General features: G+C 45.7%; 4 protein-coding genes across 4 annotated transcripts; 2 read left to right on the forward strand and 2 right to left on the reverse strand.

Moving 5' to 3' along the window:
* Positions 1-6,495: 6,495 nt before the first annotated feature.
* Positions 6,496-8,195, reverse strand: EDB93DRAFT_1249104 (uncharacterized protein; the record flags this gene model as incomplete). The annotated part of the gene is made up of 8 exons (XM_041452803.1): positions 6,496-6,616; positions 6,669-6,823; positions 6,875-7,066; positions 7,121-7,259; positions 7,308-7,498; positions 7,564-7,654; positions 7,771-7,902; positions 7,963-8,195. 8 exons carry the CDS (start codon positions 8,193-8,195, stop codon positions 6,496-6,498), a joined length of 1,254 nt encoding a protein of 417 aa, XP_041309021.1.
* A 546-nt stretch (positions 8,196-8,741) lies between these two features.
* EDB93DRAFT_1102922 (uncharacterized protein) lies at positions 8,742-9,872 on the reverse strand (the record flags this gene model as incomplete). Its single annotated transcript, XM_041447253.1, has 5 exons — positions 8,742-8,842; positions 8,907-8,940; positions 9,339-9,423; positions 9,459-9,577; positions 9,612-9,872. 5 exons carry the CDS (start codon positions 9,870-9,872, stop codon positions 8,742-8,744), a joined length of 600 nt encoding a protein of 199 aa, XP_041309022.1.
* A 2,479-nt stretch (positions 9,873-12,351) lies between these two features.
* Positions 12,352-13,038, forward strand: EDB93DRAFT_1082876 (uncharacterized protein; the record flags this gene model as incomplete). The annotated part of the gene is made up of 1 exon (XM_041445719.1): positions 12,352-13,038. A coding segment is annotated over one exon (687 nt), but the record flags the coding sequence as incomplete, so codon positions are not given.
* A 1,013-nt stretch (positions 13,039-14,051) lies between these two features.
* EDB93DRAFT_1083062 (uncharacterized protein) lies at positions 14,052-14,986 on the forward strand (the record flags this gene model as incomplete). The annotated part of the gene is made up of 4 exons (XM_041445736.1): positions 14,052-14,450; positions 14,500-14,584; positions 14,612-14,778; positions 14,825-14,986. The coding sequence occupies 4 exons, from the start codon at positions 14,052-14,054 to the stop codon at positions 14,984-14,986; spliced, it is 813 nt and encodes a 270-aa protein (XP_041309024.1).
* Between the last annotated feature and the right edge of the window lie 111 nt (positions 14,987-15,097).

Here is a 15,097-nt window from a genome sequence, read left to right on the forward strand (position 1 = left end):
ATCGCAAGGTAAAGCAATTCTCCAACGAGCTTACAGTACTCTGACTGAAGATTGTCGATCTGAGGATGAATGTCCGTGTCTCGTCCAAAAGGGAACATGGGGTCCATTGGCAGTGATACCGGATTGCATTGACGAAGACCATGCTCTTCGAGGAGATAAATTATATAGTCTTGTTGATGCATCCACAGCTCTCGTGTAGCACACAAGTGAACGTACTGAACACCCAGGTGCTTGACAACTGGCCCTAAGTCTGCAATGCCAAAGTGTTCCGCAATGCAACCCTTAACCCAATCGAGGAACTTCCTATTGTTGCAGCCTGCAAGGCCATTGTCGACGTGCCACGTGATGATGCAGATGATGTGCACCCCCTCGCTATTGACGTGATCATATACAAAGACAGCATAGTCGGCTTCGCAATGGAGGAATGCTAAACGTGTGAGAATGGCACGCAAGAGCTCATACCAATCATACACAGCTTGCTTTAATCCATACAGTGAAGACAAGAGGTGGCATACAAGGTTTGCTCCGCGTTCGAAGCCAGGTGGTTGCCGCATGTACACGTCTTCGCATAGCTTGCCCCACAGGAATGCGCGTTTGGCATCAAAGCTGTCGATCTCCCAGTTGTAAGCCATTGCATGTGCAGAAAGAAGTCGGATGGAGGATGGCCTTGCGACGGGTGCAAATGTTTTGCCGAAGTCGACACCCGGCACCTGCGAGAATCCCTGCGCCACCAGGCGCACTTTGTGAATGGGCCCACCTTTCTCGTCCTCTTTAAACTCCAAAACCCATCTGCATCCTATCGCCCTACGTCCCTCTGGAAGCTCCTTTAGCTCGTAAACCCCCATCTCTGACATCAGGTTGATTTCCTTGCGCATGGCATTGAGCCAGTCATCTTGATCTGAACGCTGCATAGCTTCATCAAAAGTGGAGGGTGGAATTCTCATGTTGTAGTCTGTGGTGAGTGGATTGCGTCGTGTATCACTACAAATGGAGATACAAGCAAACTCAGTGGCAATGAGATTGGCGAGCACACGGGGAAAGCCGACCTTGTCCTCATCTGGAACAATGGCATCAGTGTCTGTGTTGGCGATGACATCTTGGAGAGAGGGCTCAGAAGGGTTAGGCGCAACATTCACTCCTTCAAGGGGCACTCCCTGAACATGAGCCTGACATAGCTCACACTGACGAGCCAACCGGTCATGGTCAGAGGCCAGTTTCTCTTGGAAGATCTGTCCACGTGCAGTGGGCAAGCGTGCACGCTCAGAATGACGCGTGGTGGAGGGTATTGGTGCAGGGGTGCTTATGTTCAGTGAGGAGGTTGCGGGTGCAGTGGTGGGGGTCAATGTTGTGTCTTCTTCATCAGAATCGTCGCTGTCTGATGGGAAAGGTCTGCCAGAGAACATTTCATCAAAAATGACGTCACGAGAGTTGAAGAAAGTCCTCGTTGCCTTATCGCTACAGTGCCAAGCACAACCACTTGGAGCATAACCTATAAAGTAAGCCTCACGTGATTTAGGACCTAACTTTTCCTGGAGCTCACTGGGAATGCGAGCAAAGCAGCGTGCACCAAAAACGCGAATGTGAGAGAGATCGGGTTTAGTGTTGTGCAGCATTTCATAGGGTGTTTTCCCAGCAGGTAGAGCACAAGATTCTGTGCGGTTGAATAAGTATGCTGCAGTCAGGGCTGCTTCTCCCCATAGGTTGCGTGGGAGGCGTGCATGATTCAGCATGGCATACATCCTGCCCTTCGATCATACAAATGACATGTTTGGCTCTCCCATTTTGTTGATGTGAGTATGGTGTGGAGAGTTGGCGCTCGATCTTGGCTGCTTGTAGTTCGGTACTGAATGTGTCACTGAGGAATTCCCCACCATTGTCCGAACAGAAAGCAACAATGCGCAAACCAGAGCGAGTTTCCCACCTTGCACGAATGCTCCTCCATGCATCCAAGGCTTGATCCTTGGTGGCCAGGAGCTGAAGATCCAGGATTACGGTGTGATCAGTTGAGAAAAACGATGAAGTAGCGCTTATGGTGAGGAGTGACGACCAGAATGGGACTGCACACGTCTGAGTGAATCAACTCAAGAAAGCGAGAGGCAGGAGGGGAAGGGGATGTAGGATGGGGCTGATGTGGGTGTTTCCCTATGATGCATGACTCGCAGCGTGACATGGCTTTGTTAGCATCTAAGGAGAAGCCATGAGCAGTGTGAGCAAGGCGGCAGACGGACTCTCCTCCAGCATGACCCATACGAGCATGCCAGAGATTGTATGTCAGTGGGATGCATGCAAAGGCAGACACCTCTGATGGTTCAGTGACCAGAGGTACTGACTCTTGAGGAGGGATAAACTTGAGATCCATATAGAAAAGGTGCCCTGACATGGGCACTGCCCCAAGCAATCCTCCTTTATATACGAGCTTGCAACAAGGAGGCTCACCCCGAAAATTGCACTCCCATCCTTTAGCTAGCATCCAGCTGACGGAGAGAAGATTCAGCATTGCCCCGGGCACATGAAGGCAGTTTGAAAATTGCACACGATGTCGGGTACCGCCAATTTTGAGCCATGCAACGCAATCACCATGACCGGAAGTATGAAGGGACCTGTGGTTTGCCGTTTTGACGATAATGGGGTCCTGAGTGGAATATGTCCAAAACATGCTGCGGTCGCTGACAAGGGTGCTGGTAGTGCCGGAGTCCAGGATGGTGGACAATGCATGGGCGTGAGCTGAGACGTCATCGAGGTGCTCGATGCTTGTGCATGAAAGATCATGTGTGTGTGTGGCCAGCGCTGTGGTGGCTGTAGCGACAGGTGGTGAGTCTGATAACAGCGTGGAGGGAGTATGAGAAGTCCCTGATGTGACCGCTGCAGTCTCCTTCTTCCTCTTTTGCCAAGGCGCCTGTCCTGCCATCCCCCTGCCATCCCAGAAACAATGTTCCTTGTCATGATCACCACGTCCGCACCCGGTTGTCAGGCAGAAGATGCCATTGGGATTATTCTTGTGTTTCCTCAGACCGGTGATGGAGTTGACGTTGGACGCAGAGGGAGTGGACGCAGAATTGGCATATTCGGATCCAGGACCAGGTGTACTGGTTGGGTGAGTGTTGACCATACGTGAGGCCTCTGCTGTGATCCATGCCGTGCAACTCTCAAAGGTCAGTCCATTCATTTGGAATGAAGCAGAAATGGGAAGTCCACTGCTAAGTGCAGAACTGACGACGGTAGCAGAAAAACTGTTGTGCATACGTTGTTTGAGCTGCGTGCGAAAGAGCTGCCAGGTAGGGGATGTGGGTAGCCCGGAAAGAAGATTAAACACGGCTTCCTCATCAGAATAAGTAGCACCCATGCCAATGAGATGGTCACGGCAACTAATATGCTGACCGACATAGTTACTTGCGTCATGTGCGTCCTTCATGCGAAGTGTCTGAATCTTCCTGCGAATGACGAACTGGGAGCTGATGTCGTTATGATGGAAGTGATCTTTAAGGATTTTCCATGCTTTGCGCGCTGTGATTGACATGTTACAGGGGATAAGAAGGTGAATACTTGGTGCAAGTTTGCAGAGGATAATGGTTTTGGCCTTGGAGTTGTTGATAAGCCAGGATCATATAGCCGCCTTCTCATCATCAGTGGGAGTTGCTGGATTGGCCTGCTATGGGCAAGACTGAAGCTGCTCCGAGAATGTCACCTGGTCCAGCGTTTTCGGTGACATGACACCAAAGATCGTCGTTCGTTAAGACAAGCTGTGCCTGCGTTTCCCAGGAAATGTAATTGTCTGCCCCAGTTAACTCTGGTATATGATCAGTATTTTCCCATAGTTGAGACGATGCGTCAGAGTGAGTTTGAGCGAACAAAGAGAAAGACTTGAGTTGCTACAATGAGAGGGAGTTCGTATATTTACGGTTTCTGTGTCTGTTTAAGACACAGGGCTCATAACCTGTAGGAAGTACGCTCAGCATTGGTGAACAACAACTATATTAATATGTTCAAAGTACCTGTAGGAAGTACGCTAGAGTATTTTAAATGAGTACAAGAACTGTGTGCAAGAAAGACAAAAATATGTACCTCAGTGTTGGTGAACAACAACTGAGGTACACGGACAATGAGGATGCAAGATACTTATGCAAATGACAACAGAGCTTGAATATGATACGAAGTAGTAGCCATGTGGTGCGAAGTAACAGCCATATGGTACAAAGTGGCGAGGTTGCACCCTCGACTCTATCATAATGTTAATCAGTCCAAAAGTAGAGAAACAATGACCAAGAACAAATGCCCTTCAACTCTTCGATCTCCAACACACCCCCTCGTTTCTCTAATCTCCAACAGCTGTTGTCATGAAGCTGAATAAGAATTCAACTCCGCTCGGAACTAGCCAGCACACCCCCAGGCTGGACTCAGACACTGAGTCTATCTCATAGATTGAACCAGGACGACCTAGAGTTTCCATTTTCCGGATGTCCTTTACAAGGTTGGCTTCAATTTTGTTCTAAATCTGATTGCAGTGGTACTACTGCTTGCTTTTGAAAATTAAAACGTCCAAGCCATCATGACATCAGACGGATTCAGGATGTCTAACTCAAATAGCATCAAGTGCACTGTTAGATGTATCGAATGTGGTGTGTTGCTATTTTCTTGTCTAACATTGTGTTATGCCACAGAATGCAACCTTTGCAATCGGGGGAACACTTTGAGCTTGGACATCAGTGAACTGGTGAACAGACTAGAAAGTCATAAATAACCATATATAGCTAACAATTACTAAATTTTCTGGAAATCTGGTGGGGGGGTTTACCTTGCCTTGTGAAGGAAAGATGAATGTTTTAAGTCAACCAGCCATGGTATCTTGCCCTCAATGCACTGGCTTATGTGTGCACTGGCCAATGGATGAAAGATGTGACACAAGTCAATGCTTTGAACTTTGGCTCGTGATGGTCGAGACAAAGCACTAATGTCCCACTCGCATAGGCGTATCTCACTTGCGTGATGCTGAAATTTTTAAAATTATGTCTTGCATGAACGAGTGCAGCTTTAATAAGACACTTGAAGTTTCAAATCATCTAGGTTGTGATGCTTGATTCTCGCATTCATATCGCAACTGGACCCTCAAAAACTAATAGTTCAAAGTGCCATATTGCATGACACATTGTTATGCTGCGCAAGACTTTCAACTTAGTGCTAGGCTCTACGCACTACAAAAAAATTCTGCTACCGTCAAAGCCTCTGAAAATTTACATCATCAAACTTGATTGACAAGTTGTGTCTAAGATGCAAGTCGAAACATCCTGATCAGCTTTGGTAAAGACACATGATGTGTGCCACCAGCATTGCAAACTCAACGAATTGGCATGCACATGATGATTTACAACGTGGACACTGAGGAGTATAATCACAGAATTTTAGGGTGATCACAAAGAGTATCTATAGTCGAATTTAGCACTCACGCTGGGCTGCTGCTTAGACAGGTCACATCTTGAACACATTGCCAATGTCCACCATGAGAACATGTGGTACCAGAGTGGGATTTTTTTGCGTCGATTCCAGCTATCTACTGAATTATATTTTCAAATTCCGATCACCGCCACAGTTTCTTCACTTACCCTGATCCACTGCTTTTCGTAAGGTATGTCAACCAAACTTACCTGGTCTCACATTGTTGTTAACCTTCTTGGCTGAAGCGCATTGCATTCAATGTCCGTCCCTGGTGTGATCGCACATCCATGTAAGATATTTTTATTGGTGCGCTCTATACCACAGTAACATAAATCGATGATTTCTTTCTTGCTTAGACCGTATTGTACATTGTAATAAGTCTTATAGTAGTTAGTATGTTGAATGCTTGGAGACTTCGATTTGCAATCAACCTCCTCCAGTCAGAGATGGTGAATGACCTACTTGACGAAGGGAATGATAAATAGAAAACTTTTGATAGCATATCACCAAGCCACATAGCATATTTTCATTTGCCCGGTCATCACTATGGTTGAGGAATTTAAAAATGTCCTTGTTTTTTGGGCAGCAATGTACATTGTGATCATTCTCGTAGTAGTGGACATGTTGAATGGTATGGGATTTTATACTGCCAATCAAGCCCCTCCAGTCAGAGACCCCACATGACCTCCTTGACGAAGGACATTATAAACAAGTACCTTTTCGTGGCCGATCACGAAGCTACATAAGATTTTTTCATTTGCTCAATCATCACTAGAGTCAGACACAAGGGAAAATTTCATGTCAATTGGTAGCATCACACATTGGGAAAAAATCAGTAGTGATTGGCATTTGCAACGGTATGCAATATAGCTGACAATTGTCCCCCAATCAACTCGCAATTCAACAATGTAATATATTTGCAACTATGTGGTATTTGTAGACATGAATATAAAACTCTCGGATTAGTACACATAATGATTAATAGACTGTAGTGAGTGACGGGTAAAGGCAGAGGAATAACAGACAAAGAACAGCGGCAGGAAGAGAAAGACAAATAGTACTTCATCAGTCCGAGTCAAAAATTGCATCCTCCAGCTTCTTCCTCTGTTCGGCCAATGCATTGACAGACATCTGGGACACAACCTCTGCGGTCAGGTCGTCATGATGACTCGTCCCAACAATCTTCCTACACAGCATTATCATTTATCTAGTTAGCTGAAGATTCGAAAAGTACTTACCTGGTCCACCATTCGAGAAGTTTTTCCACTTTACATCGTGTGACAGGGCCAGGGACTTCTTCAAAAAAGTCCACAATGTTGTTCCAAAACACTTTGTAGTTGAAGTCGCCATCCATGGTGCACCAGGATGAGACGCTTGATAGAGCGAAATGGACCTGCCATTGAAACATTAGATTCTGGACGCGACAACAACTAAATTTACTCACGTGACAAACGACATATGCAATAGCTCGAGGAGTGACTTTTTTCATATTAATGATCGAAGCGACACATGTCTTGACCTTCGCTTGTTCAGATCTCTGGTGGGCACGCCTGTCATTCTCCAGGATATCAGCTCCATCTCCGTCACCATCGGCTTCCCTAGCAGAGGAAGGCGACGTGAAGATGGCTTTGAAGGCCTAGAATGTAATGAGCAAAAACATAGGCAAATATACTGTGACCAAAACACTTACAAGGATGAGAAGCTTCAATTTGAGAAAACCTTCCTCAAGGTCGTCCTTATTAACCCAATAGTTCTCGTAAACGAGCAAAGGCCAAGAATTTTCAGATACAATATATTCCGATGTTCTGTCGCGAATGCCAGCTCTGACACTGCACCTGCATCAATATTCATTACAGTTGAGAAGAGTTGGCCCTCACATGCTTTGATCCCAATCCCACTCAGCAGGGCAGAGTAGCTTCCCACAGACATCACTTGTGAAGCCACGCGAATGTTTGTCGTTTGGCTTGATAAGAGGAGATGGATGAAACTCTTGGTTAACCCAGGCGGCGACGAGCTCCTTGAGACTGGAGGTATCGTCACCGCGAGCCGCATCCGCTCCTTTCTCAAGCTATAACATGATTAGTATATAGCACATGAACTTTGTGAACCACGTGCCTTCTTCAACATATCTACCGATTCTTCATAGTCAAGGTCGCCAAGCTTCACATGCACCAATGGTAGCACCCATGCGAGTTCAATATAGCCATGTTGTAAGCGATTTTGTCTGCGTCGTAGAATTAGAATTGATCACATACGTGCGAGTTCAATATAGCCACGTTGTAAGTGATTTTGTCTGCATTGTAGAATTAGAATTGATCACATAAAAAATCGACGACTTACTCCACGGTTAATTCCAATGATGCGTGGAACTCGTATCTACGGTTGTTCTCAGCAATTAAGTCTTCCAAACTATTGTAAAGAATAACGAGTTGATGAATTGCTCTGCCCTGTGCGACGTAGAAGGTTGTCTTCCTGCAAACAAATGAAGAATTAATGCAAGTAGAAGCGTAATGAGCAACACAACATGCTTACCGCTGTTTGCCTCCTCTCTCTTGCCTCATCATCTCTAGCTCGTCTTCTAAGGCAGCAATGCGACATTTAGCCCTTGCCTTAGAAGAGGTGGGCAAGGCTTGAGATGGATCTGGTGCGATCAAAGATGAAGGGGGTAGATTATCGGCCTCATCATCAGACAACTTGAAGGCCTTGTTCTCGAAGGCCTTGTTCTCGACTGGCTCGGAAGAGCCACGATTAGCTACTCGTGTCATCACGAGGTAGAGTAAACTTGAAAGAGGGTTGACAAAGGAAGGACCCGGTGGGCGAATTGAAGTGAGAGGGGAGGTAAAGAATGTGAGGTGGAATTAGATAGAGAGAAAAAGTGAAACAGAAAAAGAGTGAATTGAGTGAGAGGTAGTAGGGTAGAGCCTCACAAAATGTTGCGCCTTTAAATATTGAGATTCACAAGCTACATCCAAAAAGGAATATTACCATAATTGTCAGTGTGCGGATGCAAACAAGAGCTCAGGAACTGCAGCTTGGAGTATTTGGCTCCAGCAAGTTCACACATATATAAAGCTGGCACCACTTGCCAAATAACTTTGAAAAAAATGGTTGATATTATAAGTATATACCGACAAGCAGCAAAAAACATGGACACCTACTCAGGTCCGAGTCGCGACGAGACTAGGATTCGACTCAGATTTAGTAATGGGTGATGGCCATCAAATCAACTTGGATTAGTGTGCTTGGATGTGCATGACTGGTAAGTCAGAGGTTTGGGCCCAGGCAGATCGTGCTAGACGATCCACTCATCTTCAGGATGGAGTACTCTGGCCCAAGCACTCCTCCCAGGAAGTTGTCGCATCAGGGGATCCTGGCTTCAGCAATGCGGTCATAGATGAGGTCGTGCAAGCGTCTACAAAACATCGGGACCAGGTACTGAATCATATTGACTTGGAGCTTCAAATCAGTATGCGCACCATCACTGTGACCATCAAAATCAGCTAAGAGCAACTTGAATTAAAGAAGATTAATCATAGGACCTAAATCATCAATTGAAAGCTTACAAGTTCGCATATGCCGATCATCTCAAAATTCGGGCCTTATGGTAGGTACTACTGGCCCGGGAGTGCCTTTGGATCTAATCGTGAAAACATTGAGGATCAGCGGTGAGCAATGAGAAGAGGCTAAGGCAGGCAAGTTGGAAGAGATAAGAAAGGAGTCGGTAGACATTGTGAAGTATGACAAAGACTGAATGAGCATTGCTCGTGTGGCGGGCACTTCAGGCGGCACTGGACAGTGACAGCGTGGTGTAGCAGAAAGCAGGCAGCTTTAGCATCTAAACTCTGCTCCAATCACTTTGACTCTGCGCAGACGCTGACTTTGTCACGTGACTGCCAAACACTACTTACAGCACAATTACAGCAGTCATTGTTGGGAAACTTGAAACTTTGAAGGTCGACAATATGAAGTGATGTGAGCGTTGAATTTCGGATACTATGCAAACGACAAATAGAGGTAAAATAAAGTACACTGTAACCAGGTATGAAGTAAGGCCGACTTGTCGTACCACGAGCAACTCCAAAATATGCACACAATATGGATAATGGTAAGTAATGGCTAGTTGTACAAGCATATTAAGCGAACAAGCCTACATCACGAAGAAAAGTCCAACTGGTACTAACCAAGAGCAATTGCTTGTTGATGGCTAGCTCAAACATGACAGTCCCCCATACAGGCTTATAGTCAGGCATGAGATGATTGGCCTTCTCAATTTTGACGGCCCAGTCATCTGCCTCTAGTTGATAAATTTTCGCAAGTTGTGTGTACTGGCATACACGGTGTTGCGCCGCGGCATAACTTGCATAGACTGCATCAATGGTGTGCCAAGTAAATATCTGAGTTTGCTCTTCAGCTCCTTGGATATCCATTTCATCTAATGTCATCTTTATTCAAATTAGTATGTGTGCTTTGCATCTTACTATGTAAGGAGGTGTAACTGCATACCAAACACAACTGCATCTCTCGAGGGCTTGAGCAGACCCACGGCGCACCATTATATTGAGAGGACGTCGACTTAGAAGAGTCTGGGAGAGGTACTTTGATAGTGATTGTCAAAGCTGCATTTCCTTGTTGTTACGACTTGGATGGTATCTGTTGGCGACGCTCAAACAGAGCGTGTGTCGTCAACGGTCGAGGACGTCCTTGGGCTAGCCCAAGGTTAGGGGTCTTACTTGGCAAGGCTTTGGCAAGTAAGATTTGACGCCTATGTCCAAATCAGGTAGCTTATGTCAAGCGGGTGTGAGACAATAAGCTATATCGGCCTAGGCTTACAACACCCGAAGGTTAATTGTAAGATCGTCGTTAATTAGAAGGACAGAAGTCCGACTAGTTAACAGGGGCTTTGCTCGTCGACAAAGTCGATGAGTAAAGATCGAGACTATAGGCTTATCCGCGAGGAGCAGATAAGAAGATAGAATATAGACTGCTGGCAAGGCAGAAAGGATCACTCTGGTGAGAGTAGGAGGTCAAGAACCAAGTAGATTCAAGTTAGGGAATGTGTTACATGGTAGCGAGTTTATATAGAGGATAGGAAGTGTATTAGTGGATGATAACTCGTACTACCAAGAGAAGTAAACGGTAAAGGGTATGACCATAAAAGGAAGGCACGTTCGAGGTGAGACATGGGTGAGTCCTGAACGTGCGGATAAGAAAGTGAGTCAAAGATCAGAATAAGAAGTGAAACACGCAGGGGCACGATCGTGCAGCTGCGGAGCTAAGTATAGGTGGCATGTGCGACTGCGCACCGAGTCAGAGATCAAGAAAGGAAACAGGGCAAAGGGGATGCGTCGTGCATCATATCATAGGTTACTGTCCGGACGGTAAGGGTAAGGGGACTGTCCACAGGATCAGTCAGGTGGTGGAATGGAGCATGGGTATGCTTCGTCAGCGAAAGGATCTGGCCAGATGTACTGGCTCTGCTGAAGCGACAGGTAGAGGGCGAAAGGGAATGCGAGGATGACAAGGATGACAAGGGTGAGGTTGGGGTAAGGGTATGATGCGAGGGCTGATACCAGAAGGATGAGGAGAAAAATGGTAGGGGCCCAAGCGTCTAGATGTTCTTGTAACACTTGTTGAGACATATTCGAAATTTGAGTATTTGAGTGTGAGTGGTTCAAACAGAGTCAAATCTGTTAAGTTAAGTAATGTTAGTCGTCTCTGCTCTTGGATCTGGTCATTCAATTGGAGCTATGGGGGTTCAAAAGGATCAGGTTTGGAAAATCTCCTTTTGTAGCGACAATGAGTTTGCAATGAGTCCATCCAATTAAAATCGAGTTGTGTCAATATTGTTTATTGATTTTCTGAGTCATCCATATCTGTTGTGAGTCTGAGTCCTTCATTTCCGAGTCAGGTCTGCTAGCCGCAGTCTCGTTCCTGCTCAGACTGTACTAGAACGAATGCATATATCTCGACCGACTTGGGTCGGTCTGTGTCTTGTACTATCAACTCTCGTCATGATCTTACGCTGCAGCAATTCGGTGGTAATGGGTTGCCCATGGGCAAAGGACACTGACTATTGTGGACTTTCTAGACATCGTGCTGATTGCAAGCACTACCAAAGGGCAAGCACATTAGCTAGCAACAAAAGGTGGGAACAGGCAAGGGATTCGGTCAGACTCGGACTTAGCGCACACCGCGACCAGCCGCCTCAGGTTAGTTGTGGTGTTATTGCTGTAAGTGTTTTCCATATCGCTTGAGAACTGCAGCCATGTAGACTGATGTACTAATAGACCTCTCCTCTTGAACCGATACGGTTTGTCAACCACCGCTGTTCAATACCCATAGTGCGTTGTCAGGGAGCTTATGTGTTCACTGAAAAGCCTGGCCCAGACTCAGAGGGCCAACTACATGAGAGGATCAATCCTGATGAGAGCAACGCTCTCATTGGTTCATCAGCCCCTGTATCAGTATCACAGGACTTGTATATCTCTATGGAGGATGATAGGATTGCCAAAGGACACCATCATATTCCAGGTATGCAGCACCCTCTCAATCTTCATCTCTTGGTGTACTACAGGTACTCATGAATCACCAGCAGCTCCACATCAACATCCATCGCAATGTACATTCATACCAAGGAATTTCGGTGATTCTCTCCCCGAAGACGAAGACATCAATCCTTCGGATGTTGGCGGGATTGTTCTGCCTGTTGTTCCACCGCATCGCAGAATTTGCAGAGTGCTGCTCACATTGCATGACACGCTTCAAACAGCATTAAACATGTTCGGACTCTCTTGACAATATCCTTGACGACCATCTTTTGAACCTGATAAATTCGTCCCATCTTCGCTGCTAGCAAAATCCTCACCCATACCTATCGAGGTGCACGATACTCAAGGACCTGATCCATCTGTCTCTGAACCGCCACCATACCCCTTCCCGAACATGACTGTCTATCGTCTCATGACATGGATAAATTCTGGGAGCCACCAAAAGTCGCAAACAGAAGTGATGTGTCTTGTTCAGGATGTGATTCAAGCCAAGGACTTCAATCAGAAGGACTTGGACAGGTTTTCAGTCAGACAATGTCTACAAGCACTGGACAATCATGCTACAAACAAGGAGTCCGCTGTATTTCCTGATGATTGGGTTGAGGCAGGTATCAACATTGACATCCCTATGAAGACAAAGGATGAACAGTCTCAAACATTCAGCGTCCCGGGTTTTCATTATCGGCCCCTCACAGCAGTCATCCATTCCGCATTTGCCGACATCCAAGCCAATGCTTTTCATCTTTTTCCGTTCAAACACTTGTGGAAAGATCCTATCGACAACCAAGAACAACCCGTGTTTGATGAACTATATACCTCTGAGTCATGGCTTGAAGCTCAGGACGACCTGCAGCAGCAGCCAAAAGAACCAGGTTGCTCACTTGAACGTGTTATCGCGGGGCTCATGTTTTTTTCAGATGCAACTCACCTTGCAAACTTTGGAACAGCTAAAGCCTGGCCTCTCTACCTATACTTTGGAAATCTGAGCAAGTACACACGTTCATCTCCCACATCTGGTGCGTGCCATCTTGTAGGATTTTTCCCTTCAGTATGGCATTAATATCTTGCGCTGTGTGACCCAATTTGATGTTCATTTTGACCAGCTTCCAGATTCCATCAAGGACGTTTTAAGCAATCTACCTCGCATATCAAAAACCGGTATCTCAGCCCTACAGACACATTGTCGGCAAGAGTTGTTCCAGGGGTGTTGGAACATCTTGCTGGGTGCTGAGTTTATTAGCACATATCATCACAGATTAGTTCTCCGGTGTCCGGATGGAATATCAAGGAGGGTCTTTCCACGAATCTTTACCTATTCGGCTGATTACCCAGAAAAGTGCATTTTCTTCTTTGTCTCCAATCTTTGTGGAAATCTTAACAACTGTTTCAGGGTTTTGATCGCTACAATCAAAGACATGGGCTCTTGCCCATGTCCATGCTGTTTGGTTCCGAAAGTTTCATTTGGTTTTTTAGGCCTCTTCAAAGATATGCGAGATTGAGTAGCAAGCCTTAGAGCTTACTCTCTCGCAAGGGTGAACGAAGCCCGCGATTTCATATATAAATGGGGAAATACAGTTGATGGCTCGAAAGTACAGATGACACTCAGGCAAGGGTCGTGGGTGCCAACCGTGGTGAGTCTGACTTCATAATGAATCAAATTAATCGGCACCTAATTCTCGATGAGAATGCATTCATAGACAAGCTTGGCCCGCTAGGATTTGATGCTTTTCGCATCCTCGTTGTTGATTTTATGCATGAATGTGAGCTTGGCACATGGAAGGCGCTATTCGTTCATCTCATCCGTTTACTTTATGCACTTCCTGGAGGTGATGGTTTGGTTGCACATCTTGACAACAGGTATATTGTACCCTTTTTTCTGGTATCAAACTGACGGCGTTCAGCTTAGATTTCGCCAGGTTCCATCATACGGGAATGGTGTTATTCGTAGATTCGCAAATAATACATCAGAAATGAAAAAGCTTGCTGCACGGGACTTTGAAAACATCTTGCAGGTTTGTTTTGTTACTCCATGTGTTGTGTTATGACATTGATTCATATTTATCTTAGTGTGCTATGCCGGTCTTTGAAGGACTCTTTCCAGCAGAGCATGATGTGATTGTGCAATCACTTCTGTATAAGTTTGTGCACTGGCACGCACTCACAAAACTCAGGGTGCATACTGAAAGCACATTATTGGTGCTGGATGAGACATTCAAGAAGCTCTCACATCAGTTGCGCAAGTTCTGTGATTTCACGTGTGCTGCTTTCACCACAACGGAGTTACCGAAAGAAAGAGCTGCTTGCGAGTGTAAGGCTACACATGAACACTTGTGCCCCAACAATCCGGACCCTGGCGTTAGTAGCCAAAAGGTAAAGAAATTTAATCTAAATACTTATAAATTTCACGCCATGGGAGACTATGTGCGATCAATCCGACTCTTTGGAACTACAGACTCTTTTACCACACAAATTGTAAGTAAATTTTTGTCATACTCTTCAACTCTGTTTATTTTTGTACCAGGGAGAGTTGGTGCATAGAGCATTGAAGGCATTTTATCCTTTGACCAATAAACTAGACACCCCAACTCAACTCGCTACACATGAATGTCATTGACGCTTCCTTCGGCGCATAGCAGAATCTGGACAAAGTTTGTATGCTCAGGATGATAAGGATACAACGGTCGATGCGCCTTTGGCATTCAACCTCAAGCATCATCACCATATACCGACGCTTAGCCGCAACCATCCATTGGATATTTTTCAATTTCTTCGCCAACATGATAATGATCCGGCTGTGGCAGTAGGTACCTCTTTCTTCAAGGTTCATCTCACTTACAAGTACTCAGGGATTCATTCCAAAACTGAAAGATCACTTGTTATATCGCTTCCGAGGGTTGGACGTTAGTTATTGTGACCATATGTTTACGGATGACGAGTGCAGTTCGGTTGTCATCCCTGACAACAGGATTTATTCGGTTCAAACAATGCAGGTATGCGTATATTATTAGCTTTGCCAGGATGTGATTCTCGAACTTTACAGGTACACTACACAACCTACGACCTTTGACGAGAGTATGATACAATAAACCCTCGGACCCATTCTGATATCATGGTCTTAT

This window comes from Suillus bovinus, assembly GCF_016758785.1.
Source record: "Suillus bovinus strain UH-Sbo-P2 chromosome Unknown EDB93scaffold_18, whole genome shotgun sequence".
NCBI lineage: Eukaryota > Fungi > Basidiomycota > Agaricomycetes > Boletales > Suillaceae > Suillus > Suillus bovinus.